Genomic DNA, 27,462 nt, shown 5'->3' with positions numbered 1-27,462 from the left:
CACAGCAGACTCATAGAATGACAGATGTCCTAAATAGCACTCTGGCCTCAGAATCAACCCTTAAGGCATTCGGATCTGGCTCAAGAGCCTATGAGAGTATTTTAGACATGGAAAGCCAAGGCACACTGGGGAAATAAAAAAGATGAAGAAGAAGAAGACCTAAATGAAGGATCTCAGCGAGTGTGATCCCAGTGGAAAGAACGGGGCCATCAAAGTAGGAAGTAACTTTCTCTGAAGGGAGGAGAGAACTTTCACTTTGACTATTGCCTTGTCGGAATAGGATCGAAGTTGGCGAACCCTAAAGGCTTCCATAGCCTCGGCAACTCATGGCTAGAGCCTAGGGAGATTACTGATGCCATAAACAAGAGTGTTAAATTGTTAAATCAACATCAGGAGTCACTGTGTACTTGCATCCCATGTGGGACCTGTACTTAATAGGTTGTCCAAGATGAAGTAATGATATAGCTGGTACTGAAACAGTATTTTTACACTTTGTGGTTATGTGTGGGTGCAAACTGATGAAATCTTTGCTTAGTATATACTGAAGCGATCTCCTGTATATAAAGATAATTGAGAATGAAAAAAAACCCTTGGTTTTAAATTGGAAATTACATAGAAAAATAATCAATCTTTTTTTTAAAAAAATATCTTGCAGAATCTCGGTCATTGATGTGATGTACACTGTTATTTAATGCTATAACTAGTACTCCAACAGTATTTTTTCACTTTGCATTGCTATGGGAGGGCAAACTGTTGAAATCTATATATATACTAAACTGATTTTCTATATATAAAGAGAATTGAAAATGAATCTTGATGGGAATGGAAGGGGAGAGCAAGTGGGAGGGGGGAGGGTTGCGGGTGGGGGGGGGGAGTTGTGGGGGGGGAAGCCTTTGTAATCCATGAGCTGTACTTTGGGAATTTATATTCACTAAGTAAAAAAAATATATCATGCAGGATCTCTCTCATCAATGTGCTGTACACTGTTATTTAATGCTATAACTAGTATTCCAACAGTATTTTTTCACTTTGTGTTACTATGTGAGGGCAAATTGTTGAAATCTTTATATATACTAAACTTATTTTTCTGTATATAAAGAGAATTGAAAATGAATCTTGATGGGAATGAAAGGGGAGAGCAAGTGGAAGGGGGGAGGGTTGCGGGTGGGGGGGAAGTTGTGGGGGGGAAGCCTTTGTAATCAATAAGCTGTACTTTGGAAATTTATATTTATTACAATTAGGGGCCCTGGTAGTGGTGGCGGACAACTTCATCATCTCGCGAGATCCCTGTGTCCTAGTCACGTCCAGACTACAGCGGTAAGAGCGTCCCCACGGTGGCTCGGCCTTCTCCTCTCTGAGAAGTGGAAGCCCCAGACCTCGCGAGCGGGAAGTGCCTCAGGAAAAGACTCAAGAAAAAAACTGCAGAGGAAACGCTTCCGGATAGTGGATGTGACACAGAGGACCTACAGGGAGCCCACCGCGTGGAAACCCAACTGCAGGAGACGAGCCGCAGAATCTCGCCAGCACAGGAACGAACGGTAGGTAACACAAAGACGTCAGAAACCCGAGACATTGGGGGGGGAAAGCAGAGGCCTCTCTCTTCACTCACCTAGCAAAACAAAGAGCAGGTGCCATTTTACATATGTAAAGCGCCGCCAACAAGTTCAAAAACTCTATTTTAGTATTTTTTTGTAAACTTTGTAATTAACATACAATTATTCTGAGGTGTCTAAATCTTAACTGAAAAGTGATCCCGGTTAAATATAAGAATGAGAAAAGGAGAGGGAGGAGATGTATAATAGGGGACATGCTCAATTGGATTTGCCCCAAATGATGTGGTTAGGAAAGTGCCAGGGGATTCCAATACAATTCCATCAAGGTGGCATGTACCAATGCCATCTCACCAGTCCAGGTGATCAATTTCAGTTCACAACTTATCACACTGATAGATCTAAGAGTCAAAGGGATCACACAAGCAAGATTAATGTCTGCTAATACTAACTAATTTTAAAAAAGGGGGGGGGGGAGAAGGATCCAACATGGGAAGCAGGATACACAGCAGACTCATAGAATGACAGATGTCCTAAATAGCACTCTGGCCTCAGAATCAGCCCGTAAGGCAATTGGATCTGGCTGAAGAACCTATGAGAGTATTTTAGACATGGAAAGCCAAGGCACGCTGGTGATAAAAAAAAAAGATGATGAAGAAGAAGAAGACCTAAATGAAGGATCTCAGTGAGTGTGATCCCAGTGGAAAGAACGGGGCCATCAAAGTAGGAGGTGCCTTTCTCTGAAGGGAGGAGAGAAATTCCACTTTGAATATGGCCTTGTCGGAATGGGATCAAAGACGGCAAACCCTAAAGGCTTGCATAGCCCTGGCAACTCATGGCTAGAGCCTAGGGAGATTACTGACGCCATAAACAAGAGTGTTAAATTGTTAAAACAACATCAGGAGTCACTGTGTACTTACGTCCCATGTGGGATCTGTCCTTAACAGGTTGTTGAAGGTGAAGTAATGATATAGCTAGTACTGAAACAATATTCTTACACTTTGTGGTTATGTGTGGGTGCAAACTGATGAAATCTTTACTTAGTATATACTGAAGCGATCTCCTGTATATAAAGATAATTAAAATGAAAAAAAAACTTGTTTTTTTTTTAAATTGGAAATTAATAGAAAAATAATCAATCTTTTTTTTAAAAAAAAAATATCTTGCAGAATCTCGGTCATTAATGTCATGTACACTGTTATTTAATGCTATAACTAGTACTCCAACAGTTTTTTTTTTTTAATTTGCGTTGCTATGGGGGAGCAAACTGTTGAAATCTATATATATACTAAACTGATTTTCTATATATAAAGAGAATTGAAAATGAATCTTGATGGGAATGGAAGGGGAGAGCGAGTGGGAAAGGGGAGGGTTGCGGGGGGGGGAGTTGTGGGGGGGAGAGCCTTTGTAATCCATAAGCTGTACTTTGGAAATTTATATTCACTAAATAAAAAAAAAGAAAGAAATTATGGGACATGTACTCCATAGAATACTATACAGCAGTAAGAAACAATGAAACCCAGTCATTTGCAACAAGACGGAGGAATCTGGAAAACATCATGCTGAGTGAATTAAGCCAGTCCCAAAGAGACAAATATCATTTGTTTTCCCTGATCAGCGACAACTGAGTGCCAAAGGGGAAACCTGTTGAAGTGAAATGGACACTATAAGAAACAGTGACCTGATCAGCTCTTGTCCTGACTCTAGATGTACAATGTAATACTTTATCCTTTTTAGTATTTGTTGTTGTTGTTGTTGTTCTAGTACTAGTGGTTGAACTCTGTAATTAACACACAATTATTCTTAGGTGTTTAAATTTTAACTGAAAAGTGATCCCTGTTAAATTTCAGAGTGGAAAAAGAGAGGGAGGAGATGTACAATTTGGGACATGCTCAATCAGACTTGCCCCAAATGATGGAGTTAGAAATGTGCCAGGGAATTCCAATACAATCCCATCAAGGTGGCATGTACAAATGCCATCTCACTAGTCCAAGTGATCAATTTCAGTTCACATTCGATGGCTCTGATAGGTCTAAGAGTCAAAGGGATCACACAAACAAGACAAGTGTCTACTAATACTAACTGATAGAATCAAAAAGGGAGAGAAAGATCCAACATGGGAAGTGGGATACACAGCAGACTCATAGAATGGCAGATGTCCTAAACAACACTCTGGCCTCAGAATCAGCCCTTAAGGCATTCGGATCTGGCTGAAGAGCCCATGAGAGTATTGTAGGCATGGAAAGCCAAGATACCATGGAAAAGAAAAAAAAGAAGACCTAAATGAAAGCTCTCTGCGAGTGAGATCCCTGTGGAAAGAATGGGGCCATCAAAGAAGGAGGTACCTTTCTCTGAAGGGAGGAGAGAACTTCCACTTTGACTATGACCCTATCAGAATAAGATCAAAGTCAGCGAACTCTAAAGGCTTCCATAGCAAAATGCCATTTTTCTAAAGACAAACAACATTAACCACCCTCTAGTGAGATGGCTGCTTTCCTAAAGAGAAGACACCAATAATATCAGACTTCAAATGTTAAAAATAAAACAACTAAGAATTCACATTTTGTAAAAATGATATTGTGACTAAACTATGCTAATACATGCGGAAGGCTGAGACAGACTGGCAAATTCTCAGAAAACTTAACTCACCATTGAAACATGAGAACTATAGGAAGTCATAAACGTTTAGAGCTTCCCAGGATGAAACTGAGCAGCAGGGAAAAAATCATTCCATGAGGAATTCCAGAGAATGCTTCAATGGTGTGGGACAAAAATATCTATAAACACTTCCTAGGGAGAAAGAGAAAGCATTCTGCCAATCACAGTGCAGGACAACCAAATAAACCTGGTGTGAGAAGTATGATGCTGAGGCCATCTAGTTCAGGAAGCAAATGAGAAGCAACCCCACAAATTGTTTGTAGAAATGAATCCAATGCTCTCCAAGCAGAGTCTAGCAATGACCAAGAGAATCACCCCTGGAAATGGTGAAGACTGATGTCACACAGCAGAACAAAAAGTTTAACAATACATTTTAAAATATCTACACATCACATTACCAAATAATGGTTCAACATTGAAATTTTTTGTGTTGAGATTGAATGTAAATAAAACATCTTCTAAGTCCACTTGTCTTCTTGGTGCCTTTGAAGGGGTCTATTTTAATAAAGAATAAAATTAACATCATTACAAAGGAATTAACAAATTTATCTGAGCAGTTACATGTTTTAAGACAGTAATTCATAGAATCATTGGCAAAATTGCCTAAACAATTTGAGAAATTCTTTTTTTAAAGAGCTATTTTCCTTATTTGAAAGATAGAGTTTGAGAGAGAGAGAGAGGTTAGAGAGAGGTCTTCCATCAGCTGGCTCCAACCCCCAAATGGCTGCAACAGCTGAGGTTGGGCCAGGCTGAAGCCAGGAGCCAGGAGCCAGGAACTCCACCCAGGTCTCCCACCCTGGCACAGGGTCCAGCACAGGGTCCCAAGCACTTGGGCCACCTTCTGCACCAACAGGGAGCTGCACCAGGAGGGGAGCAGTGGAGACTCAAACCAGTGCCCATATGAGATGCACCACAACTCCTGCTCTGATTTGAGGAATTTTCAAGGTTGCTGAGAGCAAACTCAGTATATAAACCATTTATAAAAAAGAAAATGTTTTAGTTCCTAAAATTGATACTGTTCAACACAAACATGATAAACATCAGAACTCACAGACAATAAAATATATAAAATCTCTAATTGTGAATGACTAAGTTTATCTAAATATGACTGAATCCCTTTAAAATTAAAATGTGGATCAATACACTTGATAGGGAAGTAACAAAATGGAATGATGCTGTAACAACAGGATGGGACAGAATGGGAAGAAACAAGATGGAATTCCAGGTACAGAACTTGCAGTGTAATAAGGACCACTGAGGTGTTCAGAGCAGAGAGGAGCGCACAGCGGAAGAGCAAACAACACTCGGTGCACACAGGACGGCGAGCGATCCGGAGAGCTTCAGAGACCCTCGGTGTAAAGCAGGAAGAGGTGAAAACAAACAGAGCGATGGACAGAGAAACAACATGGTACAGGAAGACAGTGTTAGCAGGACACATCTGGAAAAACAAAACCCAGGGAGACCCTGGAACAGACACAGAGCGGGGAGCGGGCAGGGGGAGAGGCCTTGCCGCCCTCCCGCCCCAGGCTGGGGGTGCAGGGGCCTTACTGGGGGCGTCCTGAACAGGCTGGGGCTGTCTGGCACTGACTGTGGATCAGGCCCAGGCCAGCGGGATGTGTCCTCCTGGTGGACATCGGTCATTTTGTCACTGTTACATCTACAGCCTTGTTTATCATCGTCACTTTGACACCCCCAAGGTAGCCTCAAATCACCCTCCCCAAAGCACAATGCATCTCCCAGGGAGCACACATGGTTTCCTCCTGGGCAGCATGAACTCAGAGCTTGGGGCTGCGTTTTCCCCAGCTGAGCAGCATCAGAAAGTAAACCTCAGGATGACACACGTCATCAGAAGTTCATCTCCAACAGCTGGTGGTAATCATGATATCACTAGTGGTTTCTTAATTTTCTTATTCAAGGCCTGAAGTTTGACTTTATTTTTCCTTTAAAGTTTTGGTTATTTTTATGATTTTCTGTTTTTACCTCTCAATCCTACTAATGTCTTTTTGGGGAATCACTTTGTTATTTTTTCTTTTTTTTTTTTTTTTATTTTTGACAGGCAGAGTGGACAGAGAGACAGAGACAGAGAGAAAGGTCTTCCTTTTGCCGTTGGTTCACCCTCCAATGGCCGCCGCGGTAGCGCGCTGCGGCCGGCGCACCGCGCTGATCCGATGGCAGGAGCCAGGTGTTTATCCTGGTCTCCCATGGGGTGCAGGGCCCAAGGGCTTGGGCCATCCTCCACTGCACTCCCTGGCCACAGCAGAGAGCTGGCCTGGAAGAGGGGCAACCGGGACAGGATCGGTGCCCCGACCGGGACTAGAACCCGGTGTGCCGGCGCCGCTAGGCGGAGGATTAGCCTATTGAGCCGCGGCGCCGGCCCACTTTGTTATTTTATATTTAAACATTTGTTTGAAAGGCAGAATGAGAGAGACAGAGACAGACAGAATATCTTCTATCTGCTGGTTCTTTCCCCAAATGGTCAAAATGACTGAGGCTGCTCCAGGCTGAAGCCAGGAGCCAGGAATCCCACTTGTGAAACTGCTTGGGCCCAAGTGCTGCTTTCTTAGGCACCCATAAGGAAGCTGCTTTGACCATGGGGCAGCTGACACTCCACGGGCAGGCTGGCTTACAAGTGGGAGATTAACCGGCTGCATATTACCAGCCCCTGCTGTACTCATTCTAGTATCACTGTTTTCTAAAGGTGCTCATTCAATCCTCACACTTATTTACATAATGGACTTTATAGGAAGGAATTTTAGTTCACTTTTCTATGTTATCTAGAAATACTATTCTTAAGGTTAAATGTGTATGCATAAGGGCTATGAGTACTGTTTCTTATTCAGTATTATTTGGGGGCTGGCATGTTGTGTAGCAGATAAAGTTGATGCCTGTGGTGCCAGCATCCTCTATGAGTGCCTGTTTGTCCCAAATGATCCACTTCCAGCCTAATTCCCAGCTGATGTGACTGGGAAAGCAGCAGAAAATGGCTCAAGTGCTTGAGCCCCTCACCCACTTGAGAGACCTGGAAAAAGCTCCTACCTCCTGGCTTCAGAAAGGCAAATCCTAGCCATTGGGTCCATTTGGGGAGAGAACCAGCAGGTGGAAGACCTCTCTCTCTCTCTCTCTCTCTCTCTCGCTTTCGCTTTCTCTTTCTCTCTGTGTGTGTCTGTCTCTCTGTATTACTGCATTTCAAATAAATAAGTCTTTATTTTTTTATTTTATTTTAAGATTTATTTGTATATTTGAAAGTTACACAGAGAAAGGAGAATCAGAGACAGAGAGAGAGAGAGAGAGAGGTCTTCCATTGAATGGTTCACTCCCCAATTGGCTGCAATGGCCGGAGCTGGGCCAATCCGAAGCCAGGAGCCAGGTGCTTCTTCCAGGTCTCACACGCGGGTGCAGGAGCCCAAGGACTCTGCCATCTTTTACTGCTTTCCTAGGCCATAGCAGTGAGCTGGATCAAAATTGGAGCAGCCAGTGCTCGAACTGGCTCCCATACGAGATGTCGGTGCTTCAGGCCAGGGCATTAACCTGCTGCGCCACAGCACCAGACCCCTAAATAAGTCTTTTTAAATAATGATTTACTTCTAGTCTGTAACTCTTTATGACTGCACACAGATCACGTGTCTAAATGAATTAAACTCTGGAACCCTATGAACACTCACTGTGTGTTCACTGCACGGTTGCTTTTTCCAAGTGCCTCAACTGTGCTGGGGAAAGAAACATGAGGATTTTGCTTAACTGTGGGAATTACTGTTCTATGCAGTTAGGTCAAGGGTGTTAAATGTCTTACTCATATTTTTGACACCCCGCTGTTGTTCCAGGTTGTGTTTATGTAATCAGTAAAGTACACTGTTAAGATTACAACTGTAGTTTCCAATTTTTTCACTTTTTAATCATTCTATTGATTTATACCACTTTCTAAATATTATTAATTTGCATACAGAAATACAAAATTGGTATTAAGACAACCTCTGATATGTGGCAGCTAATATAAATACAACAAAAATGTGTAGGAATGAAGTGGTCACTCTGGAATATGATTGTCAGTTTCAGCTCAGTTCCAGTGGAACTGTAGCCTTCTTACATTTCTTTTAAAAAATTTTATTTATTTGAAAGTTACAGTTACAGAGAGGAAGAGGCAGAGAGACACAGCTTTCATCAACTGGTTCCCTTCCCAAATGGCCCAGTCAGAGCTGGGCCAGGCCAAAGCAAGGAGCCTGGAGGAAATCTTAGGGATAGTTTCTCTCACCAAGGGATTTCTTGTGAATATTGGCTTTCTAGTGTACATATCTGTGTAGGATGTTTATTGTTTCTACGAAGCTGCAGAGATGGCCTCATCAAACCAGATAACAGAGAGGACTTCCGGGGCCACCTCAGCACAGGCCCAGAAGCCTCTGCACCTGGGCTCCGTCTATGACGTCACTTCCCCGCGACCTCAGAGCGGTGCCTCCTGAGCGGCTCCGTGGCCTGAGCACCAGCCAGCAAACTCAGAATTGTGATGTCACCTCTGTGTGTGGCCAAGAGCCTGAGCAGGAGACCCCTCAACTCTCTTACAGCCTACACAGACCCAGAACAGAGGCGCCCTTACATGGACCACCTCCGAGAGGACGCAGACAGTGCAAGAGCACCTCAGGTGATAAACAGGCAACAGCACAAGACCAGACAAGGACAGGCCATGGTGGAGACTGGGGGAATGAGGGGCTGGGGGCAGCGGCGCTGTTCTGCTTCTTGATCTGGTTGCTGGTGCATGGGAGTCAACTGCGAAAATCCATGGAGCAGGAGAAATTGCGAGAATGTGCTGAACTTTAACACTCAAAACTACTTCTGAAGGAGAGGACAGCCGGTCACAAAACCAGAATTGGATTTGGTCATTCAAGGAAAAGACTATTTCAAACTGCACTGATCAAGGGAATGGAACCATGACGAGGGCAGAGGAGGACGTGGAGAGCCGTCCAGGAGGCAGCCACACCTGCTCAGGACCAGAGAAATTCCGGAGCGGAAAGAGGCAATGGTGGAGGACAGAGCACCACTAAGCGGTGGACCAGTTCTTAGTTGAAGGTCTCTGAGGGGTATTTCCACATGTCACCCTGACACAGCAGGATAAAGCACAGATGTTATGAGCTCCTGTAATAAACTGAGTTTCCTCACAGGAAGAGCCTCTCTCTGGCGTTAGATAATGTTTGAACCACAGAAAACCGAAGAGAATGGAACTGTGAGCCCCTGAGAGACAGGGATCCAACCCTCGGAATCTAACGGTGATGTGAGGTGAAATCCATCAGCCCTGGGGACAATGACATGTGCTAGGATTCAAGCTGCAGAGCCCGTTGGTGATGTCTGTTAGGAACAGACTGAACAAGTGAGACAGACTTTAAGAAAGAGGAGATGAAAATGAGAAAAAGTATGTTGGTTAAAAAGATTTTGTGAAGTAAATGCACTGAAAGTCTGTACACCCCAGCCACTGGGAAAGCCTCAGGCCATTGCTGGTGGGTGGTTAACTGCAGCACACGACTCCTGGACAGCACAAGGGACTGGATCCTAATAACAGATATGAGCATAGAAGGGGAGGGGATCTTTATGGAAGGACTTATGAACATGCTGGGAGACACCCCTGCATTTCATTGTCTGTTAAACAGTGAACCTCCTAGATTTCCCATCTTCATCACCTCTGTTTTCTGAGCTCTTTACACAGGGACATCTATTTTTCCTGCTTCACATTATTTAGGAATTCCTGTGTTTTATCTCTCTAGGTCACTTGATGCACACAGAACCTCTAGCCAACTCCCTGAAAAAAAAAGAGACCTGGGTGTTTAGATTTCTTAAGTGAGTAAGGAAGTTCTTACAAGGAGCACAGCTGAACAGAAATATGAAGCAAGCACCAAATACAATTTTGCATTTTGTAGTAGCTACATTAAAAAGCAGAGGAAATTAGCTTTAATGATAGATAACACATTAATTAGACAAAGAATAGTTTAAACATTTACTCATTGGGAAAATTAATATATATTTTGATTCAATTTAACATTTTGAAATGTGTTTTTTAAAGGGACCAAATACTTCATTGAGACTAGTTCCATTACAGGTGCTCCATGGTCACCTGCCTTCCTTTCCTCAAAAAAATCTTATGGAGACTCCTCTGTGGTAAATGATGTCAGATCAGCCAAGTAAACCTCTAGAAGAAAAAGGCATTCTCATCATTGAAAGGGAAGAAGTCAATTTGGAAATATTTTTGTTATTTTTCATCAGCAAAAATGGGCAGAAAGTCGGGTAGCATGATGATAAAATTCCAGCAATGCCCACCAATCTTGAGTCTTTCTCAGGTCTATAAAATGCATAAAGGGTCACAAAGTTGTTGCAACAATAAAATAGCACAAAGCAGAATACCAGACAAATAATAGTGTGGGTGGCTTTGTTTTCTGGAGATGTCTGTCTGGATAGGCTGGAGCTGTGGATGTGCCGGGCTCCTCTGTGGTGTCTGTACAGGAGCCCTACCATGTAGAGGCTGGACATGATCATCAGTGCCACAAACAGGACATCACGAGTCACTAGGACATTTATAAATGACCATGACTGGCCATCACCAGACTGCCTGGTTTGACAGTACGCATGAACAAATCCACGACCAACAACAGTGAAATTCCATTTGGCTCTTACACTTTCAATGATGTGGATGTAGATCAGCATGTTGATAACCCAGAAGAAAAGGAAAGAGGGGAAAATCCAGGTAGACAACTTAGGTTTCAGTCTTGCCCATTTAGAATGATTGGGACTGATAATGATGGCTTGAAATGCACTCAAGAGAGAGGTGGTGCAGATGGAAAGACTCCGGGTGACTCTGTAGACATAAAAAACAGTTTGACAGCCAGCATTGTCTAAGAAACCTCTTACTCCAAAGGATGACAGGATGTTTGGTATTGACTGGAACACCATAGTTAAAATATTGACCATTGTCAGGTGCATGAAAATCAAATCTATGGGCTTCTTCAGATGAGGCTGGATGAGGAAGGTATAAGTATATATGAAAAACAGCAGTGAGTTTGCTGTGACACCAATAAAAACCTGAGCAATGAGAAAAAAGCTCAAAATTACGTCACCTGGAAACATGTCAGTGACGTTTCAGTTAGGTAAGGTTGGCATCCAGTAAAAAACAAATAGATGGTACTCTGACATGATGTTTTAACATGGAGCCTTTTGATGATTGTGAAGTCTGACAGTTCAGTGTTAGGGAGGGAGGACAAATGGTCAAATTTCCATTTTCAACTCGGCTGTGACACTTCCAGGCACTGAACGGTGGGAAGTGTTTGAAACTCAGACTACAGAAGTAGGTGACACAAAGGCCGAACCCAGATGCTCACAACTACATTGTAGTGTACAGCCCAAGAGGGCATACTGGCCTCTGTGAAGGACAAATTACATTAAAAGTGATTTTTTTCTTCAGAGTATTAGATTGCTTCCTCCCTCTAGTGATATGTGAATATCCTAACCTTTCTAATCAACACTACATCTGATACATGCACAGTACTATGAATATCTGAATTTCTTTTTTACAATTTAGATTGTAGTCACAGAAAACATTTAACCACTCATGTATTAAGTCACTCTAAATATATAATAAATTAATTTTTAAAATACAGAAGGAAATAGCATAGAGTTTTCAAGTGGGGCTTTTTTTCCTCCCCTCATCCAACCAGCAGTGTTTGGAGACATATCTGGTCTCACACTTAATGCAAAGTTCCTAGCAACCAGTGGGTAAAAGGACAAGATTGCTGTTAAATTGCCAATCATGCACTAAATTTTCCACAATGCACAAGACAGTCCACACCACAGGATTTCTGGGCCCCAAGAAGCACTCACAGCACAGTTGATGAACCCAGTCTCTTAAATTATCACTGAGTCTTGCTTCAGGCAGCACATCTAAAACCCACATTTTGGCCCATTTTTGAACATTTTTAGGGAAACAGAGTGAGTCAGTTCACAAATATAGTGAGAATAGGAACAATAGGAATGGCGCAACAGTCACTAAGGTTCACTTCTAAATTAACAAGTTTAATATCTCATCTATTTGCTGGTATTTGGAGTTATTATCTATATCATTCTATTGGACACTTACTTTCTCAATTGTCTTTGTTGTACACACATTATCATTCTTCTCTACATAGATTTCTATTTATGATCTCACTTCTATATGGACTCTAAAATGTCAAAGTTTGAGAAACAGAGGAAAGGTGATTCTCAGGAGTGATGAGGTAGAGGAGAGCGATGTTAGTGAAAGGGTACAAACTTGGGTTAGAAGATGAATACTTTCTGGATAGCTGCTGCAATATGAGTTGAATATACTTGATAATAATGTACTATATTATTGATATTCGCTAACAATATAGCTCTTACAATGCTCTCAACAACACATAAGGATTCTATGGAAGGTGAATGGTATGCTAATTAACCTAGTTGTAGTACTCCTGTCAAATGTATGCCAAATCATCCCAATGTTTTAGCTATCAAATAGGCTTTCATCTACCAATTATACCACCACAGAGCTGAAAGTAGAATAAATCACAGAGTAAGGGAGAGAATGCAAGAGTCAAAAATACCACATCCCAAGTATGTGCCGTCCAATGCATCCATATAAATACAATCACACAAATAGTCCAAAAGGATGGAATGAGGCATGATACATAGGGCCAATGTTGACCTGTAGACTTAAGGTGTGTCCATTAAATATCGGGTGCATGAAATTTCAAGACCATTACAACATTTGTAAAATAAACATGCCCTATAAAGAAGAAAGACAAAATCCAAAATAAAGGAAGACGACAAAATACAAGCTAAGCAACAGAAAGCAGGTGATGCCAAATAACACAGGAAAACTAACATTTATGGAACAAATTAGCTGGATATAAGAATGCACATGGCTGTCAGTCGGTGAGAATCAACACTAAATGCGCAAACACAGGAAAGGATCAGAACACGGAGGGAATCCATCTTTGTAGTAAGACACGTAAGCAAAGGCTTCCGCAACTTCAGAACCACCAAACCTAAGGTCAGTGAGACAATGAAGAAGCAGAGCAGCTCAGTTCATCCTCTGCACCTAATGCCTTGACCAACACATGCATCTCTATCAAATGCCCAACCTCCATTTTCAATAGAACGTGCACCATGTAACCAATGCAGCCATATGGCAAACACTGAACTAAATGAGAACAAAGTACAAGAGTTTAACTGAACAGAGCAATTATTCTTAACAGAATTATAATGAATTTTAAAATGGAAAGGACATTTTATATTATCATTGATTTTTCACTAAGTTCCAAAAAAAATTCTTAGTAAGAACAAAGTGAAAAAACCTTTGAGTATTGTGAAATGCATTATGGAAACATAATGTCAAAGTGCAATTATTCTGAGGAATAGCAAAATTACCAAACCTCTAGAGAGATGGTAGCACTTCCTAAAGGAAAGACACCAATGATATCTGATTTAAAATGTTAAAAATTAAAACTGAGAAGTTAAAAATATTTTTAAAAGATGATATTGTGACTATTCCAATAAATTTGGAAGGTTGAGACATATGGGCAAATCCCCAGAAAACATGACTCACCAAAAATACATTAGAATTACAGAAAGCCACCAATGTGCAAAGTTCCCCATGAAGAAACTGAGTTGCAGGAAAAAATATCATTCCACCAAGAATCCCAATGATTGCCTCAATGGTGAGGAATAAACAATGTCTAAAAACTCTTCCTATGGACAGAAAAAAAGAGCATTCTCTTAGTCACATAATGTAGTGAGCACAACACTGATAGCAACAGCTAGTAAATCAAGTCTTAAGTGTGTAGAGATGGGACTACCTACTCCATCAGTCAAATGGAGAATAACCTACACAAATTCATTATAAAGTGAATCAGTGCTCTCCAAAATGAGTCTATCAACAGACCAAAAGAATTACCCAATTAGAAGGGTAAGGTGGGAATCATTTTTACTGAACACACGGAGGCTCAGAAACCACTAAGACCTCTGAAGGTTCCCGGTAGTTTGCACATCTTCAACTCCAAAACCACTTCAACTCCAGATGTTTTGTTATTATCTACATTACACAGAAGTTGAAACTTGAATTTTCTCAGTATGTGACAATTCCCTTAAGCCCTTGGTGAAGTGATTGTCATCTGACTTTAGCTGATTAGACATCTTTCTATACTACCTCAATAGGATATTTTAATTTCTGTAAATAAAGTATGATTTCTGAATGCTTTCCCCTACATTATACCATGGAGTAGAATAAAGAAAAAAGGGAAGAGGAAGGTTAACATTATGAAGATATGTGTAAGATCAACCACAGCTGTAATAGAGGAGAAAATTGGTTAAAGTTTATATAACAGAGCAAAAAGAAAGGCTTAACATTATATGATAAAAGATCTACAATGTCAGTGCTAATACATAATGATTATGTGTTGAAAATCCTTGATTTGAGATTGGATATGAGTAAAAATATCTTCTGTCCACTTTTATTCATCACACGTTTGCAAGGGTCTATTTTAAAAAGAGAATAATATTAATATCATTACAAAGAAATTAACAGTCTTTTACCATTGAGTAATTGTTTTAAGAAAGATATTCATAGAGACACTGACTAAATTATTTAAATGATTTGAGGAAGTTTCAAGATTACTGAGAGCAAAGTCTGTATAAGAACATTTGCATTTCTAAAAAACTAAAGGCTGAACCTGCTTACATAACACATATATGAAAACATAATAGTTAATATAGTATAAGATAAAAAACCTCTAACTGGAAACGATATCAATTGATCTAAGTGTGACTGAAGCCTTTTAAATAAAAAGGTGAAACAAGAAGTAATAACTTAAAATGGAGTGATACTATAAAAAAAGAATACAACATTAAAATAAAAATTATAAACTGCAATTAGAGGCACATTCATTCCAGTGTCATAAACATCCAGGTAGGTACTGAAGCACAGAGCAGAGCATAGGGCAGAAGCAAAGAACTCAGTGGACGGGGGGCAATGAGGGATCTGGGGAGGTTCAGAAACGGAGAAAGAAAAGAATGAAGAAGTGAGAACAAATGGAGGGAAGACAAGAAACGGTGTCAACAAAAATAAGAACATACAGGTAAGCTTCACAGAAAAACGCTGGAAGGATGAATATGAACACATTAAAAGGGACCTGGTGTGAGCAGGTAGGAGAGGCCTTGCCACTCTCCCACCCCAGGCTGGGGGTGCAGCGTCCTCACTGGGGGCGTCTGCACAGGCTGGGGCTGTCCAGCACCGAGTGTGGATCATGCCTGGGCCGGCAGGACGTCTCCTCCCGGTGGACACTGGCCATCTTATCACCTGCTGCCTCCACCACTTTGTTTATCTTTGTCACTTTGACACCCCTTGGAGAGTCCCAAATCTCCCTCCCAGATGCAAAATGAATCATGCCACAGTGGAATGTCAGTGTCTGGGGCGGCGTTTTCCCAAGCTGGGCAGCATCAGAAAGTGAACTTCAGGATGACACACGTCATCAGAAGTGCATCTCCACGTAGCTAGTGGCAATCATGTCTCACCAGTGATTTCTTAATTTTCTTAGTCAAGACCTGATGTCTGACTTTATTTTCCCTTTCCAAGTTGTGATTATTTTCTATGCATTTCTGTTTTTGTCTTTATCAACCCTATTAATGTCTTTATGGAAAGTTACTGTTATTCTTTTTTAAACACTTATTTATTTATTTATTTGAAAGGCAGAAAAGAGAGAGAAATCTTTCATCTGCTGGTTCCTTCCCCAAGCTGCCAAAATGAGTTGATGTAACGGAAAGTTATTTTTTGGCCGTCTGCTGTATACAGACTTGTTTACTTTTAGGTCAATTCACAAGAAATACATTGCAAGCCTTGTATAAAGAAGCAATCAGTTTATTTAAGTAGCGAATTTTAAGAAGCAGAAAGAGAGATAAAGAAATGATGGGGGGGTCCCTAAGAGTAGGGGACTCAACCTGGGAATTTAGCACTAGGCAATCTTCACACAGCACCGGAGGAGGACCAATACTGAGAATCAAACATCATCAGTAATCATCACGGGCATGTTCAACATTCAGCTTGACTGCGTGCTCTCCCGGGATGAAACAGCAGCAGCAAAGGCTTGCTCTGGCTCCCTTTTAAAACCCCAAGAACAAAGGTGGCTCATTGCCAAGATTCACAGCAAGCAGTGCATCCCGTCCTGGACCTTGGCCAGAGGGTCAAGTTGGCAGGCACGTTTCAAGATGTTCCTCATGGAGCCAGCACCATTGCTCACTTGGTTAATCCTCCACTTGCAGTGCTGGCATCCCATATGGATGGCAGGTTCTAGTCCTGGTGGCTCCTCTTCCAGTCCAGTTTTTTCTGTGGCCCGGGAAGGCAGTAGAGAATGGCCCAAGTGCTTGGGCCCCTGTACCTTCATGGGAGACCAGAAGAAGCACCTGGCTCCTGGCTTTGGATAGGTGCAGTGCCAGCCATAGCAGCCATTTGGGGGGTAAACCAATGGAAGGAAGACCTTTCTCTCTGTCCCTCTTTCTCACTGTCTATAACTCTACCTGTCAAAGAAAAAAATTTTTTTTACTTTCTTTTTTTTTTTTTATTTAGTGAATATAAATTTCCAAAGTACAGCTTATGGATTACAAAGGCTCCCCCCCCCACAACTTCCGCCCCACCCGCAACCCTCCCCTTTCCCACTCGCTCTCCCCTTCCATTCCCATCAAGATTCATTTTCAATTCTCTTTATATATAGAAAATCAGTTTAGTATATATATAGATTTCAACAGTTTGCCCTCCCATAGCAACACAAAGTGAAAAAAATACTGTTGGAGTACTAGTTATAGCATTAAATAACAGTGTACATCACATCAATGACCGAGATCCTGCATGATTTTTTTTTTAAAAAAAAAGATTATTTTTCTATGTAATTTCCAATTTAAAAACCAAGGTTTTTTTTTTCATTTTCAATTATCTTTATATACAGAAGATCACTTCAGTATATACTAAGTAAAGATTTCATCAGTTTGCACCCACACATAACCACAAAGTGTAAGAATACTAGCTATATCATTACTTCACCTTCGACAACACATTAAGGACAGATTCCCACATGGGACGTAAGTACACAGTGACTCCTGATGTTGTTTTAACAATTTAACACTCTTGTTTATGGCGTCAGTAATCTCCCTAGGCTCTAGCCATGAGTTGCCGAGGCTATGGAAGCCTTTAGGGTTCGCCGTCTTCGATCCTATTCCAACAAGGCCATAGTCAAAGTGGAAGTTCTCTCCTCCCTTCAGAGAAAGGCACCTCCTTTTTTGATGGCCCCATTCTTTCCACTGGGATCACACTCGCTGCGATCCTTCATTTAGGTCTTCAACTTCTTCTTCTTCATTTTTTTTTCCACCAGCGTGTCTTGGCTTTCCATGCCTAAAATACTCTCATGGGCTCTTCAGCCAGATCCAATTGCCTTAAGGGCTGAAGGAAATTTTTTTTAAATGTTCCTCAGACTTCTGCCCAGGGACATGTCATGCTCTGCCTTGTTCTCCTCCCAGGAACTGGCCAGGTTCCAGGGAACAGAAGGTCACTCAGCAACAAGATGTTTACTACAGCAGAGCCTGGACACATGCCTCCCTATGCTAAAGAGCTATCCTTACATTTGAGGATCAGCCAGACTGAAGCCAGGAGCCAGGAATTCCATCTTTGTGGAACTGCTGGGGCCCAAGTGCTTGGGTCATCCTCTGCTGCTTCCTCAGGCCCCCACAAGGAAGCTGCTTTGAATGTGGGGCAGCTGACACTCTGTGGGGATGCTGGCTTACAAGAGGGAGGGTAAACTGCTGTCAGAATACTGGCCCTTCCTGAACTTGTTCTAGTATCCTTGTTTTCTTATAGGGGTCTATTTCAAGATTCACACTCAAAGGACAATAGGGTTGACAAAATGTCACCCTCCCTCCCACCAGAGCCCCCAGTGCAGAGACCACACTCGACCTCCCCCAGACTCCTTCCAGAACAGCTGGCAGATAACCTGCATGGAGCAGCCTGTGAAACAGCTAAGAGGAAAGTTCCCAGTGGCTTCTGAAAAGCCTCCCTGCCCGCCCACAGCAAGTTCCCTCTTCAGCCAGATAAAAACGCAGCTGCGCATACGCCCTTGCTCAGTCTCTGTGAGAACAAGCTGTCCCACTTCTTTGCTACACTAAAAACAACCTGTCTCCATTGAGGTAGGTCTCTGTCTCTTTTTTCCATCTCTTTTCTGGGAGTTATGAAAGGCCAGCACTCTGAGATATTCAAACCTAACAACACTTATTTACATAATGGATTGTATAGGAAGGATTTATTTTTTCTAAACGATTATCTAGATATACTATTTTTAAGATTGAATGTGTTGGGATGTGAGCTTTGAGTAACTTTTCTTATTCAATTATTTATTGTAGGGCTGGTGTTGGAAGGTAACTTTGATACATGTGGTGCTAGCATCCCAATGGACACTGGTTCCAGTTCCCACTGTCCCACTCTCCATCCACCTCCCTGCTGATGTGCCTGGGAAAGCAGGGGATGATGGCCCAAGGGCTTGAGCTCCTGCCCATGTGGGAGGCTTGGAAGAATCTCCAGGCTCCTGGCTTTAGCCAACCACAGCCCTGGCTGTTGTGGCCATTAGGGGAATGAACCAGAAGATGGAAGAACTCTCTTTGTACCTCACTCTCTGTGTAACTCTGCCTTTCAAATAAATGTTTTTTAAAACATTTATTTCTAGTCCATAACTCATTATTTTTGTACTCAGAAAACATGTGTCTAAATGAATTAAACTCTTGAGTGCTGTGAACACTCTGTGTTTACTGCATGGTTGCTTATATCAGGTGCCTCGTGTGTGCTGGGAAAAGAAACATGAGGATTTTGAGTAACTGTGGGAATTGCTTTTCTATGCAGTTAGGTTAAGGTGTTAAATGTCTTGTTGAAACTGATACCGCTGCTTTTGTTCTGGGCTTTCTGTTAATAAGTAAGAATGCTGATAAGATTCCTCCCATGGTGTGGGATTTTTCCACTATTTTTATAATTCTATTGATTTATACCACTTATCCAAATTTTATGAATCTGCATATGCAAAGATAATACTTGTATAATTACTAAGGTAATCTCTGATATGTGGCAGCTAATATAGAATTAAAGAAGGTATAGGAACGAAATGGTCACTTTGGGATATGATTGTCAGTTTCAGCCTGTGTTTATACTTCATCCAACTGTGGTGGTCTTTTTTTTTTAAGGATTTCATTTATTTATTTGAAATTCAGAGTTAGAGAAAGGGAGATGCAGAGGCAAACAGAGAGAGTGGTGTTCCATTTGCTGGTTCACTCTCCAAATGGCCACAATGGCCAGGGCTGGGCCAGGCCGAAGTGAGGAGTCAGGTGCTTCAACTAGGTCCCTCGTGTGGGTGCAGTGGCCCAAAAACATAAGCTATATTCTGCTGTTTTACCCAGTCTCTTTAGCAGGGAGCTGGATCTGAAGTGGAGCAGCCAGGACTCAAACTGGCACTCACGTAGGATGTGGGTGCTGCAGGCCACTACTTAACCTGCTACAGTATGAAAACACCAGCCCACGTCTTCCCACTTTTTACATTCCCACATTCATATAGTCACACAGATTTATTTTGATTCACAATGTGTGTAGTAGACAACAGCCAGTTGCCATGGAAGGGGTGGGGAAATGCTCCTACTTGGTAAATACAAAATACCAAAAGCAAAATTTGTACCTAATGCAAAACTGCCAGGGGTGGGTGTTTGGCCTGGAAGTGAAGATGTCAACTAGGATGCAGACATCCATCCTGTAGCCAAGTCCAAATCCCAGCTCTGGGGCTTCCAATTATGGCTTCATCCTGATGCACACACTTCGAGGGAGCAGCTGAGGACTCAACTACATGGGTTTCTGCCACTCGTGTAGAAGACCTGGCTGCAGTGGGCATTTGGGGGAGAGAACCAGCAGGTAGTAGTATTTGTATGTTGCCAATCTGGGTGTCATTCTATCCTCAAAAAAAGGAAGAAAAATTAAAACTTACAAAATACACAGTTAAGAGAAAAACAGAAGCGATCATCACAATTGTTTAAAATATCTCAAAAGTAATGATTTCTTCTTGTACGAGTTCTAAAACACAGATACAGAATCACCTGAATACTGCAAAAACCCTTCCAGAAACCAGAAACACAGGAAGCATTCAGTGAACCACCACGAAGGACATCAAGAGCTTTGATTGAAGGCCATCAATGACATCGGTAGAAAGGAAGCTTGTATAAGGCCAGTACTCATGGCCCTAGTTGTAAAAGTCCAAACAAGGTTTGTGGAAGAAATATCCTGTAGGTGACATTTTACTAGGATTTTCCCATTTGTTTTGGAAGCACAATGCATTCTGAACCTGCTTGAGCTGAATTCAGATTCTGCCACTTTGGGGGTGATCAGACGAATGGCACCAGACACAATCAGGGAACCAATGTTCATGGGTTTCAGGGGGGCGGGGGAAGAAGTCCGCAGATGTGCACTGCATGCGACCTGGTTCACTCATCATCCTGCCTGAGGAAGATGAGGCAAAAACCACTACAAAAGGAAACAATCTTTGCCCCGAAAATCCCTAAAGCGTTGCCATAAAATGTTACATATTCAAAAGGTATGGAGGTTTCTAAGTGCCAATACAACACGTGTGTGTATGTGTGTGTGTGTGTGTCACAGACTGAGTACTGACCTGAAATGCAAACACTGAAGGCCCAGGGCCACGTGGGACTGTATTTGGAGATGAGGTCTCAATGGAAGGAAAGTGACGGCCACCATGGGAGGGGGGCGCTCTGGCCCCGTCAGAGTTCTGTTCCTCACGAGGAGGAGACCGGAGCTCCCCCTCTCCCCAGGAGGGCACAGCGACAAGACAGCCACCAGTAGCCAGGGGGAGAGCGCTCCCACAGCCCGGCTGCGCTGGCACCCTCATCCCAGACGCCAGCCCCATAACCTGAGAAAATCAGTGTCTGCTCTCTCAGCCTCGAAGTCCCCCAGATTCTGTCAAAATGGCAGCCTGGGGAGAACCCGTGGATGTGCAGGGCACGCATGCAGGAAATTCCAGTGATGGTTACTCTCAGCAAGCGATTTCCTATATTAGCTCTGTGTTGGGAATACCTGTGATTGTTCATGGATTTTACCAAGCGCAGAGGTGGTCTAAGCAAACCCGGAGACAAACAGGCCTTCCTCGAAGCCTCCTTGGGGCAGCAGTGCCAACGTCCGTCTGTCCAGGACGTCACCATTCTGCATCCTAGGGCAGAGCATCAGCCGACCTGGAAGTGCCATTTCCCAAGAGAGTCCTCACAGCTCTCTCAGCAGCCACTGGAGACACGGGACAGAGCACAGCAACTGCATGATTTCCTCTGCGAATTTAGGGGCCACTCAGTAGCGACGCCTGGGAACAACGGGCGTGAGCGGGAGACCTGACAGGCAGGGTGGTGGGGTCGTTGGTCCAGAGTCGACACCACGGGCGCAGCCAGGGAGGGGTGAGGGGTGAGGGCAGCGGTGCTGGTCTGGATCTGGGTGCTGGGGCCTGGGTGTGGCCACAGTGAACATTCATGGAGCAAGAGAGACTGCGGAGTACTGTGCTCTTTAAAAAATAACGTCTGGAAAATTCGTCAGGGGTAGCTCTGTGGGCAGCGCAGGTAAGACCGCTGCCTGCAACGCTGGAATCCCATATGGGCACTGGTTCAAGTCCCCGGTAGTCTATTTCTCATCCAGCTCCCTGCAGATGTGCATGGGAAAGCAGAGGAAGATGGCCCATGTCCTTGGGCCCCTGCACCCACGTGGGAGCCATCCAGCCCTGTGGGGATTAAACCAGCAGATGGAAGATCAGTCTCTCTCTCTGCCTCTGCCTCTATTTCTCTGTAACTGACTTTCAAATAAATAAATATTTTTAAACAAACATTTTTGAATGCAAACTGGTTAAGTCTGGAGATTTCTCAGAAACCTGAATATAACCCTACCATTCAACCCAGCCATCCCACTCCTTGGAATTTACCCAAAAGAAATTAAATTGGCAAACAAAAAGCTGTCTGCTCAATTCACAATAGCTAAGACCTGGAACCAACGCAAATGCCCATCAACAGTAGACTGGATAAAGAAATTATGGGACATGTACTCTATAGAATATTATACAGTAGTCAAAAACAATGACTGGGCTATGTCTTGCCATTCCCTCCTAGCCTGTAGGGTTTCTGATGAGAAGTCTGCTGTGAGTCTAATTGGAGATCCTCTGAGTAATCTGATGTTTCTCTCTTGCACATATTAGGATCTTTTCTTTATGTTTCACTGTGGTGAGTTTAATTACAATGTGTCATGGTGAGGATCTCTTTTGGTCATATTTATTAGGGGTTCTATAAGCTTCCTATACTAGGATGTCTCTGTCCTTCTCCAAACCCGGGAAATTTTCTGCTAGTATCTCACTAAAAAGGCCTTCTAATCCTTTCTCTCTCTCCATGCCTTCAGGAACTCCTAGAACCCGAATGTTGGGTTTTTTAATAGTATCCTGTAGATTCCCGACAATATTTTTTAGATTTCTAATTTCATCTTCTTTTCTTTGCTTTGACTGTATACTTTCCTGTGCTCTATCTTCTAAGTCCGATATTCTCTCTTCTGCTTCACTAACTCTGTTTTTAAGGCTCTCTAATGTGTTTGTCATTTGATCTATTGAATTCTTCATTTCATTTTGATTTCTCTTCACTATCACACTTTCCTGTTCTACTAGTTTCTGCGTTTCATTTTGATTCCTCCTTAAGATTTCATTTTCACATGAATCTTGATGTGAATGGAAGGGGAGAGGAAGCGGGAGAGGGGAGGGTTGTGGGTGGGAGGGAAGTTATGGGGGGGGAGACATTGTAATCCATAAGCTGTACTTTGGAAATTTATATTCATTAAATAAAAGTTTAAAAAAAAGATTTCATTTTCACAAGAGAGATTTTCTATCCTGTCCAGTAAGCATTTCTGTAGTTTCAGAATTTGTTTTTGAAAACTTCTAAATGTTCTTATAATATTTTTGAAATCCATATCTTGCATTTCTTCCATCTCATCATCTTCATAATCTTGTCTTGGGGTGTCTTGTTCATTTGGGGGTGTCATAATGTCTTCCTTGTTCTTGTTTCCTCAGTTTCTGCGTTTGTTGCTTGGCATTGTGGAGATATTCTTTGGATTCTTCTTCCCTCGCTGTGGTGTTTTTTTCTTGTTATACTGTGACTGTATTAAGTGGAATGTCTGCTTTTGATGGAGCCTTAGAGGCTTGAGATGGGTGTGGCCAGAGAGCTCTGTTCAGTTCTTCAGGGTTAAGGGTGTTCCAAAGGTGACATACCCAGGTTAGGCGTAGTAAATCTCTCTTTTTTTTATTCAGAAGGGAAGTAATTCCACACAGCTGAGTGGAATTGAAGGTAGTCAGCTTCCGATCTCTGGCTCTTGTGGGTATAACATTTGTCTGCTCTTTCCCAAGGACCACACAAAGAATCTGTGCTGCCCTCAGTGTGGGCTCAAATTCTCCTGCAGTCTCCCACCAGGTTACAAGGTTACCGAATTGTAGCATCTCTGGTGAGTACTCACGTGAACTCCATGAGTTCTCTCACCCACCGTCTCTTTTTTCACAGTCTCAGTTCATTAGCTCCACACATTCACTAGGTCCTAACCTCCTGTTATTTCACACACACACACCCAGAGTCAGGTTTTTCTGCTTGGCTGAGGGTAGGTGCAGCCCTGAGGTCATGCAGCTTTTACGTATGTCCAAAATGGTGCCTGCTCTTTGTCTTGCTCGCCTTTCAGAGGTGAGCAGAGAGAGAGAGAGAGAGAGAGAGAGAGAGAGACTCCTGCCCATACTGGTCCCTTTTCTCTCTCTCTCTCTCTCTCTCTCTCTCTCTCTCTCTCTCTCTCCACTAGTTAACCTGGTGAACTTTCCCCAGTGGGGCTTCAAGCCTCATTCCCTCTAGGCTCTTTCTGCCATTTCCCCACCAATGTCTCAGGTTACTGAGGGTTTGCCTCACCTCCCCTTCCAGCGCAGATGCGTAGACTCTTTGGCTGGGCTCCTGAGCCATGGGCTTCCTTGCTCTCCCCGTAGGTCCTCCGTGTTACATCCACTCGATCCAGAAGAGTTTCCTCTGCAATTTTTTTCCTGAGCCTTTCCCTGAAACTACAGTAACTCCATACTATCAGTGCGCGTCCTCACTATTCTGCCATATTTCTTTTTTCCCCCTTTGCTTTATCTTTAGGTCACTGGGGCACATCTAATCAAGGTGAGTCTCCAAAATATGCAAGGTAGGTGGTACTTCTTTAATGGATAAGGGAAGTCAGCACAGTTTAACAGAAATACAAGGCAAGCCCAAATGTGACTCAGTATTTTCTAGTAGCTCCATTGAAAAGGACAAGCAAGCAGATAAAATTAGCTTAATAATATTCAACAAATTCATTTAACCCAAAATGTTACCTCACTGTATAATCTATGTGAAGATTAATACATTTTGATTCATGTTAACATTACAAAACCTGGATGTTTTTAAATGGACTCCATAGTTCAACTCAAACCAGCCCCATTTCCAGTGTCCCATGGCCCTGTGGCTTCTTTTCCTCATATAAATCTTGATGGAGACTCCTCTGTTGAAGATGATGTCAGATCAGCCACTGAAAGTTCATGGACAACAGGTCATTCTCATAGTTGAAAGGAAGTCAATTTGAGAATAATTTTGTTATGTTTCATCAGAAAAAAAGGGCAAAATGTCAGGTAGCTTAATGCTAAAATTCCACCAATACTCTCTAATCTTGTATTTTTCTCAGATGCATAAAATCCATAAAGCGTCAAACAGTTGTTTGACAAATAAAAGAACACAAAGCAAAATACCATCCAAAGGATTGTGCAAGTGGCTTTGTTTTCTGGAGATGTCTTGGAAGAGAGGCTGAAGTTGTGAATGCGCTGGGCCCTCCTGCGGTGTCTGTAGAGGATCCACACCATGTAGAGGCTGGACCAGATCATCAGTGCCAGGAACACTACATCATGAATCACTATCATACTTATAAATGACCTTGATTCATGGGCTACAGGCTTCCTGGATTGACAATATGCATTAACATATCCCTGACCAACCACCGTGAAATTCAATCTGGCTTTTACAGTTCTAATGACGAGAGTGTAGATCAGCATTTTGATGACCCAAAAAAAGAGTAAAGAGGGGAAAATGCACTTGGAGAATTTAGATTTCAGCCCCACCCATTTAGAATGACTGGGACTGACAGTGATGGCCTGAAATACACTCAGGAGAAAGGTAGTACATATGGAAAGACCTCGAATCACTCTGGATATGTACAGAAATGTTTGACAACCAATATTGTTCAAGAAATCTTTGATTCCAAAAGATGACATGAGTTCTGGTATTGACCGGATCATAATGGTTGAAATATTGACAACTGTCAGGTGCATAAAAATTGAATCTATGGGTTTCTTCAAATGAGGCTCAATTAGAAAGGTATATGTATATATCATGAAGAGCAGTGAGTTTGCCATGACATCAATATAAATCTGACATATTAGGATAAAGGTACAAGTCACATCACTTGTTAACATTATCACAAGGATGTTTTAGATTTTTTAGATGTTTTAATTAGTTAAATTTGGCAACCTCTTAAAAATAAACAGATTAAAATATGCAGCTGATATTTTCTTCAGAGTATAGAGTACTTGTAATCTCTAAACCAACATGTAAGTCTTCACCTCTCTGAAGAATATTCTACTTCTAATGCATCAAGTGGAGTACGTGCATTTGGACTGCTTTATTAGAATTTACACTGCAGACAGTTCTTTCAAACAAGGAACATTTTTAACATTTCAGAGCAGTTTAAAACACTCAGATATTATACCAATCAAAAATATAATTAATTAAATTTTAAAATGTGAAAAGGAATAACTGGTTTTCCAAGTGAGGATTTTGCCTCTCCTTATCTAGCTGCAGTGTTTGGAGCCATTTTTATTCTCAGATGCTGCAGAGCTCCTGAAACATCATGGGAAGAGGCTGGGAATGCAGCTCAATTTCCCACAATGCACAGTACAGCCCTCAAACATTCTGGCCCCAGGAGGCAGCCACACACATCTTCGATGAACGCATTCTAACAAAGACTTGTTTTCTAATTCATTTTGTTATATAAACAATAGCTAAATATATACTCATTTTGTCTAAATATACAAATAGATATTCACAGACACACACAAGCAAACAAGAATGAAATGATGAAAGATGAAAGTTGTAAAGGAGTTACTGTGTACTTACATCTCATGTGGGATCTGTCCTTAATGTGTTGTCTAATGTGAAGTGATGCTATAACTAGTACTAAAACAGTATTTTTACAATTTGTGTTTCTGTGTGGGTGCAAACTGATGAAATCTTTACTTAGTATATACTGAATTGATCTTCTGTATATAAAGATAATTGAAAATGAAAAAAAAACTTGTGTTAAATTGGAAATTGCATAGAAAATTAATTTTTTTAAAAATATCATGTAGGGGCCGGCGCCGCGGCTCACTAGGCTAATCCTCCGCCTTGCGGCGCCGGCACACCGGGTTCTAGTCCCGGTCGGGGCACCGATCCTGTCCCGGTTGCCCCTCTTTCAGGCCAGCTCTCTGCTGTGGCCAGGGAGTGCAGTGGAGGATGGCCCAAGTCCTTGGGTCCTGCACCCCATGGGAGACCAGGATAAGCACCTGGCTCCTGCCATCGGATCAGCGCGGTGCACCGGCCGCAGCGCGCCTACCGCGGCGGCCATTGGAGGGTGAACCAACGGCAAAAGGAAGACCTTTCTCTCTGTCTCTCTCTCACTGTCCACTCTGCCTGTCAAAAATTAAAAAAAAAATAATAATAATAATAATAAATTTAAAAAAAATCATGTAGGATCTCTGTCTTTAATGTGCTATACACTGTTATTTAATGCTATAACTAGTACTCCAACAGTATTTTTTCACTTTGTGTTGCTATGTGGGGGCAAGCTGTTGAAATCTTTACTTAATATATACTAAACTGATCTTCTGTATATAGAGAATTGAAAATGAATCTTGATGTGAATGGAAGGGGAGAGGGAGCGGGAAAGGGGAGGGTTGTGGGTGGGAGGGAAGTTATTGGGGGGGGAGCCATTGTAATCCATAAGCTGGAAATTTATATTCATTAAATAAAAGTTAAAAAAAAAGAAAGTTGTACTAGAATTTAAAAATGCAAAAAATATAGGAACAATAAAGCAGAA

At 42.2% G+C, this 27,462-nt stretch overlaps 2 protein-coding genes across 2 annotated transcripts; both read right to left on the bottom strand.

Annotated features, from left to right (window-relative positions):
• Window positions 1-10,361: 10,361 nt before the first annotated feature.
• Window positions 10,362-24,281, bottom strand: LOC133747592 (vomeronasal type-1 receptor 4-like). Its single transcript, XM_062175923.1, has 2 exons — window positions 24,231-24,281; window positions 10,362-11,264 (listed from the first exon to the last, which is right to left on the bottom strand). Exons 1-2 carry the CDS (start codon window positions 24,279-24,281, stop codon window positions 10,362-10,364), a joined length of 954 nt encoding a protein of 317 aa, XP_062031907.1.
• A 591-nt stretch (window positions 24,282-24,872) lies between these two features.
• Window positions 24,873-25,741, bottom strand: LOC133747591 (vomeronasal type-1 receptor 4-like). Its single transcript, XM_062175921.1, is given in 2 exon segments — window positions 24,873-24,910; window positions 24,913-25,741. Coding segments are annotated over 2 exon segments (867 nt in total).
• Between the last annotated feature and the right edge of the window lie 1,721 nt (window positions 25,742-27,462).

This window comes from Lepus europaeus, chromosome 19, assembly GCF_033115175.1.
Source record: "Lepus europaeus isolate LE1 chromosome 19, mLepTim1.pri, whole genome shotgun sequence".
Taxonomy (NCBI): domain Eukaryota; kingdom Metazoa; phylum Chordata; class Mammalia; order Lagomorpha; family Leporidae; genus Lepus; species Lepus europaeus.
The sequence above is the reverse complement of the archived record's forward strand: the minus strand, read 5'-3'. Positions and strand labels throughout refer to the sequence as shown.

Coding starts and splice junctions, on each gene's coding strand:
- LOC133747592 (XM_062175923.1), bottom strand. CDS start 24,281: ATGGCTCAGGAGCCCAGCCAAAGAGTCTACGCATCTGCGCTGGAAGGG. Junction 11,265..24,230: donor CATCTGCGCTGGAAGGGGAG/GTGAGGCAAACC, acceptor CTCATTGCTCAG/GTTTTTATTGGTGTCACAGC.